The 17,611-nt window shown below is 37.1% G+C and overlaps 2 protein-coding genes across 8 annotated transcripts; one reads left to right on the plus strand and one right to left on the minus strand.

Moving 5' to 3' along the window:
• The first annotated feature begins 9,028 nt into the window (after positions 1–9,028).
• On the plus strand, positions 9,029–11,327 carry LOC131006515 (CBS domain-containing protein CBSX3, mitochondrial-like). 2 transcript variants are annotated; one of them, XM_057933666.1, is made up of 6 exons: positions 9,029–9,175; positions 9,846–10,111; positions 10,198–10,285; positions 10,661–10,734; positions 10,861–10,921; positions 11,022–11,327. In XM_057933666.1, the coding sequence occupies exons 2-6, from the start codon at positions 9,863–9,865 to the stop codon at positions 11,162–11,164; spliced, it is 615 nt and encodes a 204-aa protein (XP_057789649.1). In that variant the 5' UTR covers positions 9,029–9,175; positions 9,846–9,862; the 3' UTR covers positions 11,165–11,327. The 2 variants fall into 2 exon arrangements, with proteins under 2 accessions (XP_057789649.1, XP_057789650.1); XM_057933667.1 differs by having other exon boundaries at positions 9,049–9,175; positions 9,858–10,111.
• On the minus strand, positions 10,745–15,575 carry LOC131006513 (uncharacterized). Of its 6 annotated transcripts, none has more exons than XM_057933662.1 (8): positions 15,332–15,575; positions 13,628–14,134; positions 13,466–13,541; positions 13,217–13,344; positions 13,060–13,130; positions 12,865–12,946; positions 12,125–12,176; positions 10,745–11,222 (listed from the first exon to the last, which is right to left on the minus strand). In XM_057933662.1, the coding sequence occupies exons 2-7, from the start codon at positions 14,051–14,053 to the stop codon at positions 12,156–12,158; spliced, it is 804 nt and encodes a 267-aa protein (XP_057789645.1). In that variant the 5' UTR covers positions 14,054–14,134; positions 15,332–15,575; the 3' UTR covers positions 10,745–11,222; positions 12,125–12,155. The 6 variants fall into 6 exon arrangements, with proteins under 6 accessions (XP_057789645.1, XP_057789646.1, XP_057789644.1 ...); XM_057933663.1 differs by having other exon boundaries at positions 13,217–13,302; positions 15,332–15,510; XM_057933661.1 differs by having other exon boundaries at positions 15,265–15,501.
• Between the last annotated feature and the right edge of the window lie 2,036 nt (positions 15,576–17,611).

Consider the following 17,611-nt stretch of genomic DNA (forward strand, 5'->3'; position numbering starts at 1 on the left):
ATAAGCGCTATTTTTAATGTCGTTAGCTCGATAGAACAACAGACTCTTCAAGGAGGCTGGTACAAGCCATGCTGCAACCAACAGCGTTCTGCTCCACTCTTGCCAGCCATGCCTCCTCCCTTAGACTTCTAATCACCTGGGTCTTGCCAAGAAAAATGATCCTCATTAAAATTATTATGAACATCAACTCTTACCTTTCCCGAATATTTGGCTTTCATCATTAACTCGCAGCGTGAGTTCTCCTTTCTCCACATCAATCAAAGCTCTTCCAGTTGCAAGGAACGGGCGCCCCAAAATTAGCGGAATTTTGTTGTCGTCCTCAATGTCTAAGACCACAAGATCGGCAGGGAAAATAAAATCCCCCACCTTCACAAGCCCGTCTTCCACAATTCCACGTGGATAAGTGACTGACTTGTCTGCCATCTGCAGCATCATAGATGTAGGCTTCAACTCCCAATTGCCAGCTGCTGAAAGATATATAGAGGCATGAGATTGATACTCGCCCCTAAATCGCAAAGTGACTTTCCAAACTACTGGCCTCCAGTAATGTAGGAAATAGTGAAATTGCCTGGATCCTTGATCTTCGCTGGCAGCTTCCTCTGTAAAATCGCGCCGCATTATTTATTGAGGTTCACGGTCTCAAACTCTCCCAACTTCTTCTTGCGCGAGACTATATCCTTGAGGAATTTGGCATATTGCGGCATCTCCTGTAAAATCTCCACCAACAGTATATTGATGTTCACCTTTTTGAAAATCTCTAAACATTTAGAGAGCCGCTCTTTCATCCTCTCTTTTTGATGGCGCTGAGGTAATGGCATAGTCACAATTGTTGGCGAAGTTTCTTTCTTCTTCTCATTCTTTTTTTTGCCAGAAATATCAATAGTGACCTCCTCAGCTTCCTTCTCCACGTCTGGTGGTGAACTCTCATCATCGAGCATCTTGGACCCTTCTGGTGTAGTCCTGCTCGGCAAGTTAACTTTCTTGTAATGTCATTGGGGAAACGACATGGGATACCAAGGAAGACGATATGGAGGTGGAACTTGACGACTCTCCTCATGGTTTTGCTTTGACTCATCCCCCATCTCACGAGATCCATAGCTGCCTTCAGATGTGGTTGCACTCTTCAACCCAATGGCCATGCACTGCTCCTTCGGGTTCACCTTGGCATTGTTTGAGAACTTACCCGACTGGTGCAGATTGCTAATGGCGGTGGCCATTTGCCCCATTTGGGTCTCGACCATCTTTATTTGAGTCCCCAAGGCAGCGGTCTGATTTCCCAAAGCCGCTCTGAGCCTCCAAAGCAGCAGTAGTGGATTCTAACTTCTCCATCCTTTCATCGGCCTTGGAGATAAACTTCATCATCAGCTGTTCCATATTTGGCTTCTTCTCTTCGTTAATGACTCCATTGGTAACAGAAAAACCTGGTGGAGGTTGAATCGCATTGTTCGGGTTTCCATACGCTAGATTCGGATGCGGGCGCCCTCCGTGATGAGACTGTTGCCACTATTGTATCCGCCTTGTTGTCCATGCTGAAAGTTTCCGTAGTTTCTGCCATTGATGTACTTGGCGTCTTCTACGCCGGTCGGGATTTCAATAGTCAGCTCAAGATTTTCGATAGTCAATGCTGTAATTTTCGAGTTCAGCTTTGCCAGCTGGGTCGAAATCAATGCCAATGGATCTGAGTTGGAAGCAGCAACAACTTTCTTCAATTGCACTCTCTCGGATGGCCATTGATAACTTGTAGCTGCCATACTCTCTATGATCTCCATTGCATCCGAGCTCCCTTTCTTAAGCAGAGAACCCCCAATTGCTGTGTCCATGAACATTCTCGTGCATTCTCCACAAGCATTGTAAAATATGACCACGAGTGTACCTTCATCAAAGACATGAATGGGCACTTCCTCAAATTTTTTTGGTACATTTCCCATGTTTCTGCTAGTGTTTTCCCTTCAAATTGCTGGAACTGAACGATGTCCATCTTCAGCTTCAGAGTGAGGCCAGGAGGATGGAACTTGCGCGGTAATAAATTTGCCACATCTTCCCATGCAGGAATTGCTCCTAATTGCAGAGTGTGGTACCATGAATTTGTCTTGTCCCGCAGTGAGAAGGGAAATAGACGAAGGCGAATGATGTCATCTACTACACCATTCATCTTTATTGTACTGCATAGTTCCAAAAACTGCGCCAGATGCACGTTGGGATCCTCTACGGCGTTTTCCCCGTATTGATTTTATTGTACCATGGTGATTAGCCCAGTCCTCAGCTCAAAGTTGTTTGCGTTGACTTTAGGAGGCTCTTGATACTGATAATGGTGAGTGAACGCTTCATGGATGGGAGGTTGCTTCTGATTTTCAAGAGCTTTTTGAGCTTCAAGTAACTGTTGCAGCTGGTCTCTCAAAGCCCGAACTTCATCTGCAGTAGCCATCGTGTTCAGTGTGGCTTTAGTTTTCTGGTTGTTGTTATGGCGGCACGTAGCTTCAATTTTCGGATCAAAATTTACTAGTGGTAAATTTTTAGATCTTGTGTTCATACACCACCTAAACAATTCACAAGTTTTAAATTAGAATCACAGGAAGAATATAAAGAACAGAAATAAAATCCAGAGTAGTCTCAAATAATCTTCAGATAGTACTGATAAATAATTAGTCCCCGGCAACAGCGCCAAAACTTTGTTCACTAATTTCTTAGCACACCGCAAGTGCACAAGTGCAATTGTGTATAGTGGCAAACAAGGTCGAATCCACAAAGACCAATTAAAATTAATTCCTATCCTAGATCCTAATCCTCTATCTGATAACTGAAATTGAAAGTTTTTTATTTAAACTAAATAAATAAATAACAGGAAGAAAGCAAATCAAGCTGAGAAATAATGAGAAACAAATATGTAAAGGTAAAGGTAAAGGTTTCAACAGATTCTCATAACTAACAAGTTCAATTCAATCATCAAGATAATTTCCTAAGACAATCTCAAAGCTAGTCTATACCCACTTTCGTGGCATACAAACCGTTGATTACATGCAAGGCTACCGTCCCCGGATCACATTTCTAACATGCAACTCCTAAAAGTTCCTAGGATTAATGTCCTCAAAAATACCAATTCCCTTTAGAATTAAAATAAATGTGTTCTATGTTCTTCGTTCAAGTAATAATTATCATCTCCCGATATAAAATTAAAACCTATGATCATGCTAAATTGGTGGCCAATCAATAAAGCAAACAAAATAAATAAGAACATAAAAAGGTGTTAGGTCCCGAAAGGTCTAGAATAAGTGTATGAGGGAGGGGGAGAATACACCTATAGGCTATTTTTCAAACAGCAAGCACAACCTTTTGACTATAGAAGGACTTAAGGAAAACTTTGATTGGAAAGGTTGAAGATTGATACTAAATCTCTCTTCAGTAAAGAGATATCAGTTAAGTCTAAGAGTTTAACTGATATGAGCAAGGCTTTAGTCTTAGTTATAAAACAGAGGAGTGTTATGAATCTTATGGACTATCTGAAGATTTATCAGTTAGACTTATAACACTGGCAGCGAAAAACTTTTTCTTTTGGAATATCCTTTTTGATTAACACGTTGTCAAGATTTTAGTTTCACTTTATAGTTAATCAATTTTAGTTAACAAAGAAATGTGCACAGATAAGAAGGTAAGAACTGAAAGCGATAAATGACAAAGGAATTTTTACGTGGTTCGGAATCCAATTCCTACGTCCACGGTCAGTTGATCACACTGACAAACACTCTGGGCTTATGCTTACGGGTGCACAACAAACCTTGAACTAAAAATACATTTTTCAGTACCAACACACTGGGTTGGATTTCTCAATCACTTAACACGCACTAGGTACTAAGATCTCTTTAGAGTCAGAACACTGGTCTGAACTCCACACTACTTAAACACTATTTTCGCTCAGTTGAAAGGAGGTTCGAAAACTACCAACTAGATCACAGAGAACAGACTCTCTGTAATCAGTAACTTAGGCTTTGGATAAACAATATTTGCCTAATGTTCTAAGAGAATATATGTAATCAGTAGTAGACTGATTTTGGCTTTAGGATTATCTTCTTCGATTCAAACTTTGGAAGGCTTTGATTGGCTGAGTGGCGATTTTGGCAGCGTTTCAGCTTGTGTATTTGAATCGGTGAAGATTGAAGTGTTCCTCGAGCTTTATTTATAGGAGAGGTCTTGAATAGATCCGTTCGCGGATATGGTCTTCAAGAATTCATCCGTTGGAGAGAAATTCGAACTTGGCTAAGGCTTCAATCTTTGAGGTTCCTTGTTTGGTGAGAAACGGCTACTCTGGTACAGGAGAGAAGACGTCTCTGAAAAGGTAATCACCAAAAAGGAATGCTCTGCAGAGAAAGGACGATCCTCTGTATCTCTGCATTTAATGCGACTGTATTTTGAGTGCGTGACATCCTTTTAACGTTGGAGTTTCAGTTCGAGGAAGAATGTCAACTGATACTTGACTTTAGTATCAGTCCGCTGATTCCACGTAGCCAGCATTAGATGAATTAGTCATAACTGATTCTTCAGTTGAGAAACTCGTTTAGTCAAATATCAGTATTTGACTGTGCCTTTAATTGCAAACATCAGTCGAGTTCTTCAGTCTTCAGTCTTTAGTCCTTCGTTCTTCATTCTTCATTCCTCCGGTCTTCAGTCTTCAGTCTTCAGAACACTACCTAAACTAGAAGGATAACTCCAACACTTGAGTTCGAAAGGTTCTAATCTATTACAAAGAAAACCTAAGAATTTTGGTATCATCAAAACAAGGGCTATGATATTTCATTAAGTTCCCAACAAAAGGAATAATAATTTTGATTAATTAAATCAAATAGTTAGAAATTTAAATCATGTTTACCCTCTAAACCTTGGGCAAAAGGGATTCTAGCCACACATGGACATATGAACTAGAATCAATATCTCAAGAAAATAGGAAAACATTCAACAATAAAAATCGTAGTAAAATCAAGATTCTTCAATTCTTGCTCAGGCTCTGTTCTCCGTCTCTCATAGCTCTCAGGAAATGTAGAATATGATCCCAGGTCTTTTCAATATGTTTCTGGAGAGTATTTATATGTCATATGTCTCAAAATATAGGTCAAAATCGTGCAGGATAAAAAAATAGCTGAAATAATAAAAAAATCGTGCAAAAACTGAGCTATCACGCGGCCCAAGGCGCGGCCACACGCCCAGCCCACATGAGGCGCCGAATTCCCGATGGGGTACTGACAGCTTTGCGCAACGATTTTGTTTTGGCTCGTTCTCCCTCGTTCGAACTCCGATTTACGATCCGTTTGCGTTCACGAACTCCTCTCGAGACGAACTACAACTTGTATTTTAGTCAATTCTTTCAAATTCTACTTCATTATTTCTGAAAATTCGTTCAAACAACAAGGAAGTGACAAGTTTTGGACCATAAACCAATATAAGCTCAAATAAATCATCAAACACACAAAATCCTCATAACTAAACATCAAATATGACACACCAAGAGGTAAAAATGCATGTTTACCAATGACCCGTCAGGGCCAGTGTGACCCGACCTATTTCGTTGTTCAGCTCCCCAATAACAGCAACCATTAGTGCCCTTAAGGCTGTGGCTTTTTATTGTTCCCGGAGTAATGGGACTTGATGATGGTGTTCTCCAACAATCCTTCACCTGAATGGAATTCACCTATAGATAGGAGTCATTCTTGCATCAAAAAACAGCTACAAGCATAATCATTCTCGTACTGCATTCCATAGTCGCTCAGCCTTTGTCTCATCTAGCTCGTCGGAGTCTTCTTAGTTCGCGGTGTTGTTACTTCGAAGGACGAAACCGTTTCATTTTTGGGGGCGAAACACCTTACCGTGAGCACTACCGAGGCATATCACATCTTGCGGAGAGAGGACTCCTTGACTTGACTTTGAATAAATTCAATACAAGTAGCTTGAATTCTAATTTTCCAAGTAGCTTGACTTGACTTCCAAGTAGCTTGAATTCTAAGTAGCTTGAATTGACTTGACTTGACTTCCAAGTAGCTTGAATTCCAAGCTTGAATTCTAAGTAGCTTGAATTCTAATTTGACTTGACTTGACTTCCAAGTAGCTTGAATTCTAATTTTCCATTTCACTTTTTAATTATTACTCCTTCCGTCCCAAACGAAATGGCCTATTTCTTTTTGGCGCGGAGATTAAGAAATGTGTATAAAGTAGATAAAGTAGGTTGATGGAAATTATTTAAATAAGTATAGAGAGAGAGTGTATTGCCAAAAAAGGAAACAAGACATTTCGTTTGGGACGGAGAGAGTACTATTTTTTAATCTACAAATAAATTTAAAATAAGAATAAAATAGAAATAAAAATTATTCTACTCCCTTCGTCCATGAAATGTTGTCATAATTTGTTATTTTGGTACGTCCACAAAAAATTGTCCTAATCTATTTTTATTAATTTTGTAGGTCCCTTTCTCCACTCACTAACATGTTGGCCTCATTCTCCACTCACTAACTTAATTATTTTTTTTCGTTTTTCTTCATTTGTGAGTCCCTTTCTCCACTAACTAAATAAACAACACAAAGTTTCTTAAAACTCATGCATTCCTCCCTTAGGACAACATTTCACGAACGAAAAGAGTAATAGTTTTTTAATTATTGCATTTTTTAATTAATGTAATATTTAATTTAATTAAAAAATACATCAAAATTTAAAAGTTCAAATGTAAAGAGCCTAATTATGAAGAAAGGGATCATAAACGATGGAGACCGTTTAACAGTCCCTCTTGTTGGGCGTATGGTTAGGATGCTATAAGACTAGAGCCAGCGGTGACACTATGGGGAGTGTCACTGCATGGAGAGAAAACAAAAAATTTACAAATTAAATGGAAATTGCTGGAAGTGTCATGACTATTGGTGGTGAACCGCCCTTGAGACAAGAGAAGGTCATTTTTAATACTCCCCCCGTCCCACGAAGCATGATCCAATTTACTTTTTTGTTTGTCCCACGAAACTTGACCTGTTTCTAAAAATGGCAAAAAATTTACTCTTTATTCACCTTTTCACTTTTTCACCTACCACATTTAACACACAAAATACCAATTTCTTAATTCCCGTGCCGAAAAGAACTAGGTCATGCTTCATGGGATGAAGGGAGTAGTTATTTGTGATATAAAAAAAATTAAAAATTAAAAAAAATTTCTATATATAGACTTCAATTTTTTTTTTCATCAACACCAAATCATAAGCAATCTTTTAAATATCCTTATTTTCTATCTCCATTTCTTCTTCATTTTGAAGTCATGGATCCAAATGACCCCAATTATTATTCAACTTTTGGATCTTTTTTCACCCTCAAAATTTTTCAAATTCAGAAAATGTTCAAAATTCTCAGTACTATGAGAATTCCCAATTTTCTCCACACCTCAACCAAAATTTGTACTTGTAATTTAAATTTCCTATATGTATTTGTAATTTACTTTATGTTTTAAATTTCGTTTAATTCTTGTAATTTTTGTTTTATGATCAAGTTAATTTTGAATTTTTTTTTATTTTTTTCTATATTTTTTTAAAATTTTAAAAATATAAATAAAAATTATTATGACTAATATAAAAATAAAACAAAATATAAATAATACTTAGGTCATGTGAGTGTCACTAATGAGAGTAGATTTAAAATAAAGGTTGAGTTATGTATGTGAAAGAGAGAGAAATGAATATTTTAATTGAAGGTTGGGTTGATGGAAAGTCATTGATGAAATAGTCTAAACAATCGCTTTTAGAATTAAAAGGTGTGTGCCGGCGAGCCACGTAGGAGCTACGTCATTTTAAAATTTGGAAAAAATAAAATCGACGTTAAAACTAAACAATTTACAAAATTGATATATTTAATTGTAAATTTCTAATTTCACGTCAAATATAAATTTTGAACAAAATTTATGTATTTATATACAATTTTCCCACTATATTATCCCAAAGTATCATGTTGTGACAACATGTAACAATAAATGCTATAGAAAAAGAAGATGTGACAGAATAATGAAAACTTAGTCTCTCTCATTGCAATCCTGATCCTATTGTCCAGTAAATAGGAATCCAAAAATATGACCACGAAAATTTTGGTAGGTCCCTTTGAATCTGTGAGTCGTCTGTATTATGCAGAGTTGAAGTGTGCAGTGAATGTAGATTATAGATATAACTAATTATATATACTCCCTCCGTCCCAAACGAAATGCTCTACTCCATCCGTCCCATAATAAGTGGCCACATTATTTTCGGCACGGAGATTAAGAAATTGAGTGTTATATGTTTTAATAGAGTGTGGCCTACAATTGTTGACCAAATTAGTGAGTAATTGTTGACTTAATTAAAGTAATTTTGACATTTTTAGAAAGTGGCCTACAATTGTTGACCAAATTAGTGAGTAATTGTTGACTTAATTAAAGTAAACTTTTGCCATTTTTAGAAAGCAGCCACTTATAGTGGGACAAACGAAAAAAGAAATGTGGCCACTTATTATGGGACGGAGGGAGTATTTCTTTTCGACACGCAAATTAAGAAATATGTATAAAGTAGATAAAGTGGGTTGGTGAAAATTATTTAAATACTTCATCTGTCCACAATTTAATGTCCTACTTGCTTTTAAAAACCTGTTCACAATTTAATGCCCTATTATGCATTTTGTATCATTTTACTCTTCTTCTTTTTCTATATTTACTACCATTTGCCACTAATGGACCCACCTTAAAACATCTTTATCATTTTTATATTCTATATTTACTACACTTTATTACTAGTGGACCCATTCACAACACCTTTATCACTTTAGTCAACTATCTTTATCACTTTAGTCAACTACCCTTGTATTTCATCTACATCACCTTTTTCAAGTTTCTTAGTCTCCGTGCCCACATCCAAATAGGGCATTAAATTGTGGACGGAGGGAGTATTAAGTATAGAGAGATAGTATTGCAAAAAAAAAAAAAAATAGGACATTTCGTTTGAGACAGTTCAAAAAGGAAAACAGGACATTTCCTTTGGGACGGAGGGAGTAATTTATAAGCTTTGTGTATGTATATGTAATAAAGTTGGACAGCACAAGTAGTGAAGTTGTGGGGCGGATTTAAATTGAAAAAGATCCATTTTCATCTGCTCCTTCATTCTCTCCTCTCATTTTGCTGCAACGTTTCTCACTTCTGGTAACCTTCAATCCCTCATCTTGTCTGTGTGTTTGTATTTTGTAGATTTTTTATTTTATATGTTTCTCGTAACTCCAAAACGGGAAACTGATTGCAAATTCTCTGTATATTTATTTCAAGAAAGTGATGCTCTGATTTTACCACCGAGGACTTCGATTGAACTCTGATAGAGCTCTAATGGCAGGACCTTGGAAGATATATATGGATCTTGAATATCTCTTTGGATATGCTAGAAAATTAACCACTCCAAAACTACTCGTATTTTTGAAGGTTTATAATCTTTGTGCTGATTAGAATCACACCTTTTATGCATAAAAAATTGCAGAAATAAACTATCCTGCTGCTTTCCTGTATATTTGATGGTAAACAAAAAAAAGAAGGTTTGATTACATTTCTGTAAGAAAGTCTGTCATTATTCAGAGAATTTATGTAGCAATTCTCAAACATATGCCTTTAAAGAAGCCTCGTTTACTTTGAGTGATAAGATAGATTGATAGTAAAACATAGGATTGAGTATTTGAAGGATAAGATGGTCAAACAAGTTCAAAATTAATTAATCTGTCAAAGTAAATGATAGATTAACTTGGATTATTTTTATCAATCTATCCTTTCGCTCAAAGTAAACAAAGGACTCTGTGAAACCAAATGTGATTAATTGAGTGGTGTTTAGTCTGAATTGCAGGCACAATGCAAGGAGGAATTAAAGGTATTTTGTCACACAGCAATGTGATAAAGAGTGCAGTTGTGAGGCACCTACGCGTGGCGCCTCCAGTGATGTTTGCACGGCATGAATCCACGACGCCTGCTGCTCGTATGGAGGAGCATGGCTTCGAGAGCGCCACCATTTCCGATGTTCTGTCAGCAAAAGGGAAAACTGCGGATGGATCTTGGCTGTGGTGCACCATGGAAGATACCGTGTACGATGCTGTCAAGTCGGTATAAGCTTCTTCTCCTCACTCCACTATTTTACTTTATAGAGTCTTGGATGAAAGAGTTATAATAATGTGTAATGTGTGTTGAAGATGACTCAACACAACGTTGGGGCTCTGGTGGTGGTTAAGCCTGCTGCTGGGGAGCACAAGTCTATTGCTGGGATCATCACTGAGAGAGGTAAACCACAAGCCTCCACTGCCTCTAAATACATGATCTTTTTTTTTTTTTTTCATTTTTGGTTTTGCATACCAATTTTAAAATACATGAACTTTGATCATTTTTGGTTTTGCTCCAATTTTATAACTTGTCATCACAAAATATAGGAACTTTCCCCTCTCTAAGTTAATGTGCTAAACCCCAAAAAAGTAAAGTTCATGTATTTTACGAGGTAAGTCTTAAAATTCATCTGCAAAATAAAAAACGACCCAACGTTCATGTATTTTGAGGCGATTATCTCAAAACAAAATTCTTGTAGAACACTAGATTCTTGAAAGAAAACTCAAACAATGTGCCTGTGAAAGATTTGATGGTATTATGGTACCTTTTTTCTAGATTATCTGAGGAAAATCATTGTCCAAGGAAGGTCATCCAAGTCAACCAAAGTTGGGGATATTATGACTGAAGAGGTATGCAAAAATTACATACATATGTATTATATATATGCTGTGAAAATAGCAGATATATTCTGTTACAGTGCAAAAAATAGGGTTCATGGCAATGATCATAATAAACTCTAAATTGACTGATTGCAGAACAAGCTTATAACAGTAACACCAGACACTAAAGTTCTCAAGGCAATGCAGTTGATGACAGGTACTACTTTCCACTTTTGTGTGTTGATAGTTCCACTTTATTTCAACAATAGTCTAAAAACTCATGGTTGTTTGGCCTCCTTGAAACTCTTGATTGGCAGACAATAGGATCAGGCACATTCCAGTGATCAGTGAAGGTGGGATGATCGGCATGGTGTCCATCGGAGATGTGGTTCGTGCAGTTGTGAGTGAGCATCGCGAAGAGTTGGACCGTCTCAATGCATTCATACAGGGAGGGTACTAGCTATGGAGGGACTCAAGAGTGTTGTAAATATTTTGCTGCCATGAATCTTCTGGAGTGCCTGAAAGATGTTATTAAGTCTGTCAAACAGAGTTGAACAATAATAATATGCACTCTAAGCTGACTGCTTTGTGTTAATAATGTTAATTAATACTTTTTCTTGAGACGTGCAGTTTCTAGTCTACATTTTCAATAGAGGGACATTCACATTTTTTAAAAAACACGGGTCATATTTGCATTCTACCCTTTCTTCAAAGATTCTTTGTGTCGTAGCCTCATTGGTAATTATCTCCCGATGTGATTCAATGATTAAAGGGTCAATTACATTAAAACTCAAAAACTTTGGGTCATCGTCAGCCGAAGCCCTAGATCCCAAATCACAGCAGCTACTCCCTCATCTCCCGCGATAGTGTCGCCTTCTACCACCATCACCAACAGAACCCCTTTCCCAACTTATCTTCCTCATTTTGCTCGGTCGGATAACCCACAACCGCTGTAGTCGTTCACCACCTCACGGCCAAACACTCGACAGTCGCATATCTAAATAACGTCGTATTACACCATCTAAACGACGTTGTTTTATTTATCGTTCGATAATTCCATGTCATATTTTCGACAACTTAAAAAATGTCATGTTAGCTTCTCATTAGGGGATTTATGAAAATTGTGGCAAAATTGAAAGACCTATTAAATTCATGGAAAACTTCAAATAAAATTTAAAGTTCATGGAAAGATTGAAAATTGGTGCAAAGTTCATGAGTTTTAATATAATTAACCCATGATTAAACTATCATGTACTAGTTTCTCCAGGAAAAAAAAGAAAAAGAAAGCAATTATGTTGTTCCTACTCTTGGCTAGCATTTGAGTTAACGCATGCTATCCATTACTTCCACACATAAAGAAATATATAGAAGCGAAAGTGAAGAAAATTATAAGCGGAAATTAGATATGGAGAAACAGTACCTGAAACATTTGGCTACATCCAGTAAGAGTCCTACTTGAGAGGCTTCATACCCTAAGATAGTCCACAAAAGTTGCAATGTAAAGTTAGGCAGAGGTTGTAAATAAGACATGTCAGGTAATAAGATAGTCCACAAAGGTTGTAATGTTCAGCTTAACAATTTTCTTCCTTCATCCAGCTCAATTAGGCGATTAATCACGAGCAACTCTACCTAAAACCTTGATAAAAAGTATCTCCTCCAACAGGTCTAATAACATAAAACATATTGTCTCTTCTAAAAATTCATTCCTAACCAGACTTAGTAGATTCCCTACCAATTTCTGCAAACAATCTTTTCAGAAGTTACTAGCATGCTTATGGTATATCATGAATTCATGATCATCATCTTTATCATTTTGCCTCTACAGTTTTACATAATTGTTATGCCAAACAAAATTTTCTGAAAGCACTTTACAATGTTTCAGCATTTAGTCATTTATGTAGACATTAGGTGCGAGGTGCAAGCTTTTCACATTGAAGATTCACAAAAAAGAAGAGAATGTTGTATAATTGAGTAACAGCAGACAGGCCTTGGGTGAAGTAGACAACATAGAAAATAAAATTACTGAAAGCAATGTCGTGTCACCTACCATACATTGCTTTTGGGGTGGAAAAAACAAATATTAAACCTTAAAGTACCCTAAAATCGTGCAGGGTGAACAAATACGGTTAAAATGTACCAGTCTGATGCGTAAGAAGTTACCTTATCAACCCTGAATTCGTTTACTGCGTGTCGAAGAGAATCATCAGATAATATCAACCGTGATAAAGCTCCAGTGCTCAACCTATCGATCATCAGTCAGAAGACTTTAGGAGTTCTAAGACACTGTATAATGTTTGACAACCACAAGCAAGGAAAATGAATTATCATTAAAAAGAATTTGTTCAATCAAAGTACCCTAATTTCTTTGCAGCATCTGAAACAGAACCTCCAGCTGCAAATATAAGGTCAATCAAAGCTTGCATTCCCTGAAAATTTCGAAGTGGAATAAATAATGATTAAATTATAATTGTGTCGTGTTGACAAAAAATGAGAGCAGGACGAGAAGACAGACCAGAGCAAATTTAGGGTTATTCGGTCCAATCTGAGACCCCTTGTCCAATCTAATAGTGGACTTCGTCGGAAGAATTTGAACAAGTTCTGGAGGAGGTACGTAGGTTTCAAGGTCAATAGTGTTCCTAACTAGACAGAAAAGAAAAATATTCATTCGGATCTCATGTGCAAATTACAACTCTGGATCTCACAGAAATTTCCATTCATTAGAGTAAAAGTATATCAGTAAAGGGATATTATAAATGTACACCTTTGAGAGCTAAAAGTTTACGCAACCGAGAAAGTGCTACTGCCCGATTTTTGTGTTGGGATCTATCCTCTGATGCCTGTTTGATTGATATAAAAAATACAAGTACAAAAATAAATGAATAGATAAACAAAGGACAAACAATAACATGCCATCTGCACAAACCTGAGCTATGATGCCTGTCGGAAGATGCTTGAGACGCACAGCAGACTCACGCTTGTTGCGGTGCTGTCCCCCTGGACCGGATACCTTAAAAGTACCCATCTCGCACTGACTCATTAGCTTCTCATCTGTCATTGCTAGGTACTCGCTACCATCAACAGTCTCACAAGTACTAGTAATACTTGAATTGTAGTTTCTAGAGCATGCTGCAATAACTCCATTTGGAAACCCTATAATACTAGCTTCTTTAACAAAATGGAAACTTGTTACTCCATTCAAAAGCCTACTATTATTAGCTTTCCGATCAAAGCAAATTCTGCCATAACCCTGATGGCTGCTATATCCATGCCACCAAGAGTAGGCATAGGCAGGCTTTGAGATGCCACCGCTTGGGAATCTGAAAAATGATCTCAGAATAGAATGGGCCATCTTAAGTGCAATCGTTCAACAGGCATGAGCAAAACTGCCAAGCAGTACTTTAACAGCACGCATGATTCACCACTGTTAGTTCTGAAAGAAAAAGGAAGGACATAAAATTGTCAATGAACCACGCTAACAAGAAACCCTTTCAAAACAAACATAAAGCAGGATATTGTTTATGACAAACTTAAAGAATGGACGTTTAGTTATAATTCATGCACTTTACTTTCTACCTATTCCCTTCACAGTAGCCCAGACAGTTATCGTGAGTATCCTTATCCATGTCACTAATGGTTAGCAAGATGCTAAAGTATAATAATCATAACCAAGCAACAAGCCAACTCGTGGCATAAAAACATCAAGACTAAACCATACAATAATTTTCTCACTAAGATGCTTCATTCTCAATTAGAAAGGAATATATATCTATTATCTTCAGTTCAACTCATTGTTTATCTAAAATTGGACCCATACAAAACTGGAATAGGCAGAACATATAAAACACAATCCACTTTTTTCTCTTTTTCTCCTTTTCATTTTGTGTTATATTACAGAATGCTCCATTGTCTCCAATCATATTCCTCTCTAAGGCCTATTCCCTAATCTCTAAACGAGCATGATCCTGAATTCCCATCTCAACCAGACAACCACCATTTCAACAGTGCACACAACGTAAAAAATATCCTCAATGTTACCCTGGTTTATGCAAATTCTATAACTTATTCAACATGCATTTATCTAGTATTTGTAGGAAATGACGATGCCAGAATTCACCCACAAAAGCTCAACAATGCTCTGTAGCTTTTCCCTTGGATAAAATGGGGAGGCTCCAGTGAGAAAGAATGCAACGCATACATCCACCGCCAATATATGCACATTGGCAATCACTAGAATCCAACATGATACAAAGAAACTAAAACGAACGCACTCCAATCTAAAACAATTAGGGGGCATGTGCTAGGATGATTGATTAGGTTGATGATACATATGATTGAGGATTACATGATCAAACAGGCACAAAATTATTCAATCCATCAAATTATGCGGTGGATTAGACGATATTACTTTAATCCATCTAATCTAACACCCAAAGCAAACACCCCCTTAAATGCAAAAAAGTTAATCACTGGTATCATGACAATCATCACAGTTTCGAATCCCCTGAGCTCTGACATATGAAATTACCCATCAAATTCAGCAGCAAATATCCAACAAAACACCTACTTCCCGCGCTCATTTCGTCAGTTTCCCGCTGACAGTTAGAAAGCAACAAGATTAAAATCTGACCATGGATAAGGCGAGGGTGGCTGCGGCGGAGGTTGGAGGACGGGAACGGCGTCAAGTTATTGAGTTATCTGAGAGCAGCTGCCCCGTTGGTTAGCATTCGGATTCGGATATGAGACCAATTTACAAATTTTGTTAATAGGTGAAAATGTCGCAAATATATCTTCTAAATTTACCCTAAAATCCTAACATTTTACTTGTATAAATATAGATATTTGGCTTTCATACTGAATAAACTCAATTCATATTTTCTTATCTATTATAGTATTATTTTTTTCTCTAATTTGCAATACGTTATTAGCATGAATCTTTAACCCTGAATGTCAAATCAATTGATTTAGATCGGAGGTGTTCCTTAAAAACAAATAGTATATTTTTAAGAGTTACGACTATTTTTTTTTTTCATCTAAATCTCAATTCGTTAATTATCAAAGTTTAGAATCGTGTTAATATACTTCCTTCAAATAAAAAAAGAATCGTGTTAATATACATTCAATTACTTTTCTTTATGTATATTAATGTATTCAAACATATATGTTCAATTACAAAGAGTTTCGATTTCGAATGTTATTCAATTAAAGGAGACTTTAACATGCTTTTGTCATTTTGAACTTGCAATAATAATATTACAATAGCTAAAATACGATTCTATTTATTCTTTGAGGTTTTAGTACATGTCTAACCATTGGCACATCTATCTGTCTATTAATATATTAAAGGATTACATGTTGAAGAGCTCACAATTATTCTCTATCTTAGGTAACACTAAAATACTTAGATTTCTACTTTCCTAAATCCTTCATTTCAGGCCCTTTAAATTCAAAAAAAAAAATAAAATAACAAAATATAATCATAAGTGTTAGTTTTTATACATTTAATATCAATAACTATTTTCTTCAAATTTATCATAGAAAGTCAAATGTTTATATAATGCAATGTAATTAATGGTTGGAACAAAAAGTAAGGCATCATATATTATTTTCAAAAATCTCTATTCTCCTTCACTCTTATTTTTTCATAAGTCATATCTCTTATCCCACATTAATTTTTAACCAAACTCCATCTCGATTAAAGACAATATAAATACTTGTGTAAGAGCATCCACAGTGGGTGACTCGAGTCACCCACTTGTATCGGGTCTCCCACTGCAGGTTGGCACGACTCGAGGCTGCCCCGATTTATCGAGTGAGCCACGATCTCTTCAATAAATGGCGCGTGTCACACACGCGCCTAATTAAACAAAATAATAAATAAAATTCGAATTTTCAAACAAAAGGCTTCCAACTAGTGCTGCCAAGGGCTAATAGGCCCCAGCGGTTCAGCCTGGAACCGGCCCAGAGGTCGACGGTTCCGACCCAGACCGTAGACAACGGGCCGGTTCTGGAACCGAATTGCCAAACTGGAAGGGCCGGTTAAGGTTCAGTAAATCAGGACCCGCGACCCGCCGGTTCGACCTGAAATCGCCGGTTTCGGCATGGCAGCAGGCCGACAGGCTAAGGCTACAGGAGTATTGGGCACGGAGGACGAGGCGACCCGCCGGTTTTCACCGAAAACCGGCAGTTTCGAGCAAAAATTATTATTTTTTTTTTCAAATTCAAATTCAAATTTATCCCACCCAATTTTATCTATAAATACCCCTTACCCCTTTACTTAAAGTGTTTCCAACCTTTTTGCCTCTGAAATGAAAATCTTGAAAATCTCATTGATTTGACAAAATGCAATGATTTTTCTTACCTTTTGAAGCTTCTGTCCTCTGCAGTGACGGCGGATGTGAAATTTTTCTTCAAAAAGATTTTAGGCAACTTTTTTCGAAAATCTTTTCATCTTCTGTCTTGGTAATATAGTCTATACATGCCTAGATGTCTTCAATTGTTTTCTTCATCAACTAACATCTCTCCACAGCCTTCTCTATGAGAATTTCATGCTTTCAAAACTTGCAGAAGAATTTCGTTCCGACCAAGGAGAGTTCAATGACAACGAAGTCATGGAGTGGGAGAATGACGCTCACACACTTGGTCTTCACAGGACCCTTCCACTGGATCTCAACGTCTCTCTGACGTCAAGCTTGTTTCTACCCTCACTTATATCCAACGACAAGAGTGTCTTCCATCCTAATGCCTGGCGCCAAGAAGCTTCTAAGCTTCAGGAGGTTATCAAGCTTATTTCACATATCTTGCTGACCTCCATGGCATGTAAAAACAACGAGCTCTCACTCGTTGTCAGCCGGCGTAACCCACAGCACATGGTCGTCTCACGATAGACCTAGTACTGGGATATCGACAG

Source organism: Salvia miltiorrhiza, chromosome 1, assembly GCF_028751815.1.
Source record: "Salvia miltiorrhiza cultivar Shanhuang (shh) chromosome 1, IMPLAD_Smil_shh, whole genome shotgun sequence".
Taxonomy (NCBI): domain Eukaryota; kingdom Viridiplantae; phylum Streptophyta; class Magnoliopsida; order Lamiales; family Lamiaceae; genus Salvia; species Salvia miltiorrhiza.

What these genes read in the sequence shown, in the direction of transcription:
- LOC131006513 (XM_057933662.1), bottom strand. Translation starts at nt 14,053, where the DNA reads ATGGCCCATTCTATTCTGAGATCATTTTTCAGATTCCCAAGCGGTGGC. An exon ending in ATAACCCTAAATTTGCTCTG is followed by an intron (nt 13,131 to 13,216) that starts GTCTGTCTTCTC and finishes CGAAATTTTCAG; the next exon opens with GGAATGCAAGCTTTGATTGA. An exon ending in ACGAATTCAGGGTTGATAAG is followed by an intron (nt 12,177 to 12,864) that starts GTAACTTCTTAC and finishes GGACTATCTTAG; the next exon opens with GGTATGAAGCCTCTCAAGTA.
- LOC131006515 (XM_057933666.1), top strand. Translation starts at nt 9,863, where the DNA reads ATGCAAGGAGGAATTAAAGGTATTTTGTCACACAGCAATGTGATAAAG. An exon ending in TGTACGATGCTGTCAAGTCG is followed by an intron (nt 10,112 to 10,197) that starts GTATAAGCTTCT and finishes TGTGTGTTGAAG; the next exon opens with ATGACTCAACACAACGTTGG. An exon ending in GGCAATGCAGTTGATGACAG is followed by an intron (nt 10,922 to 11,021) that starts GTACTACTTTCC and finishes CTTGATTGGCAG; the next exon opens with ACAATAGGATCAGGCACATT.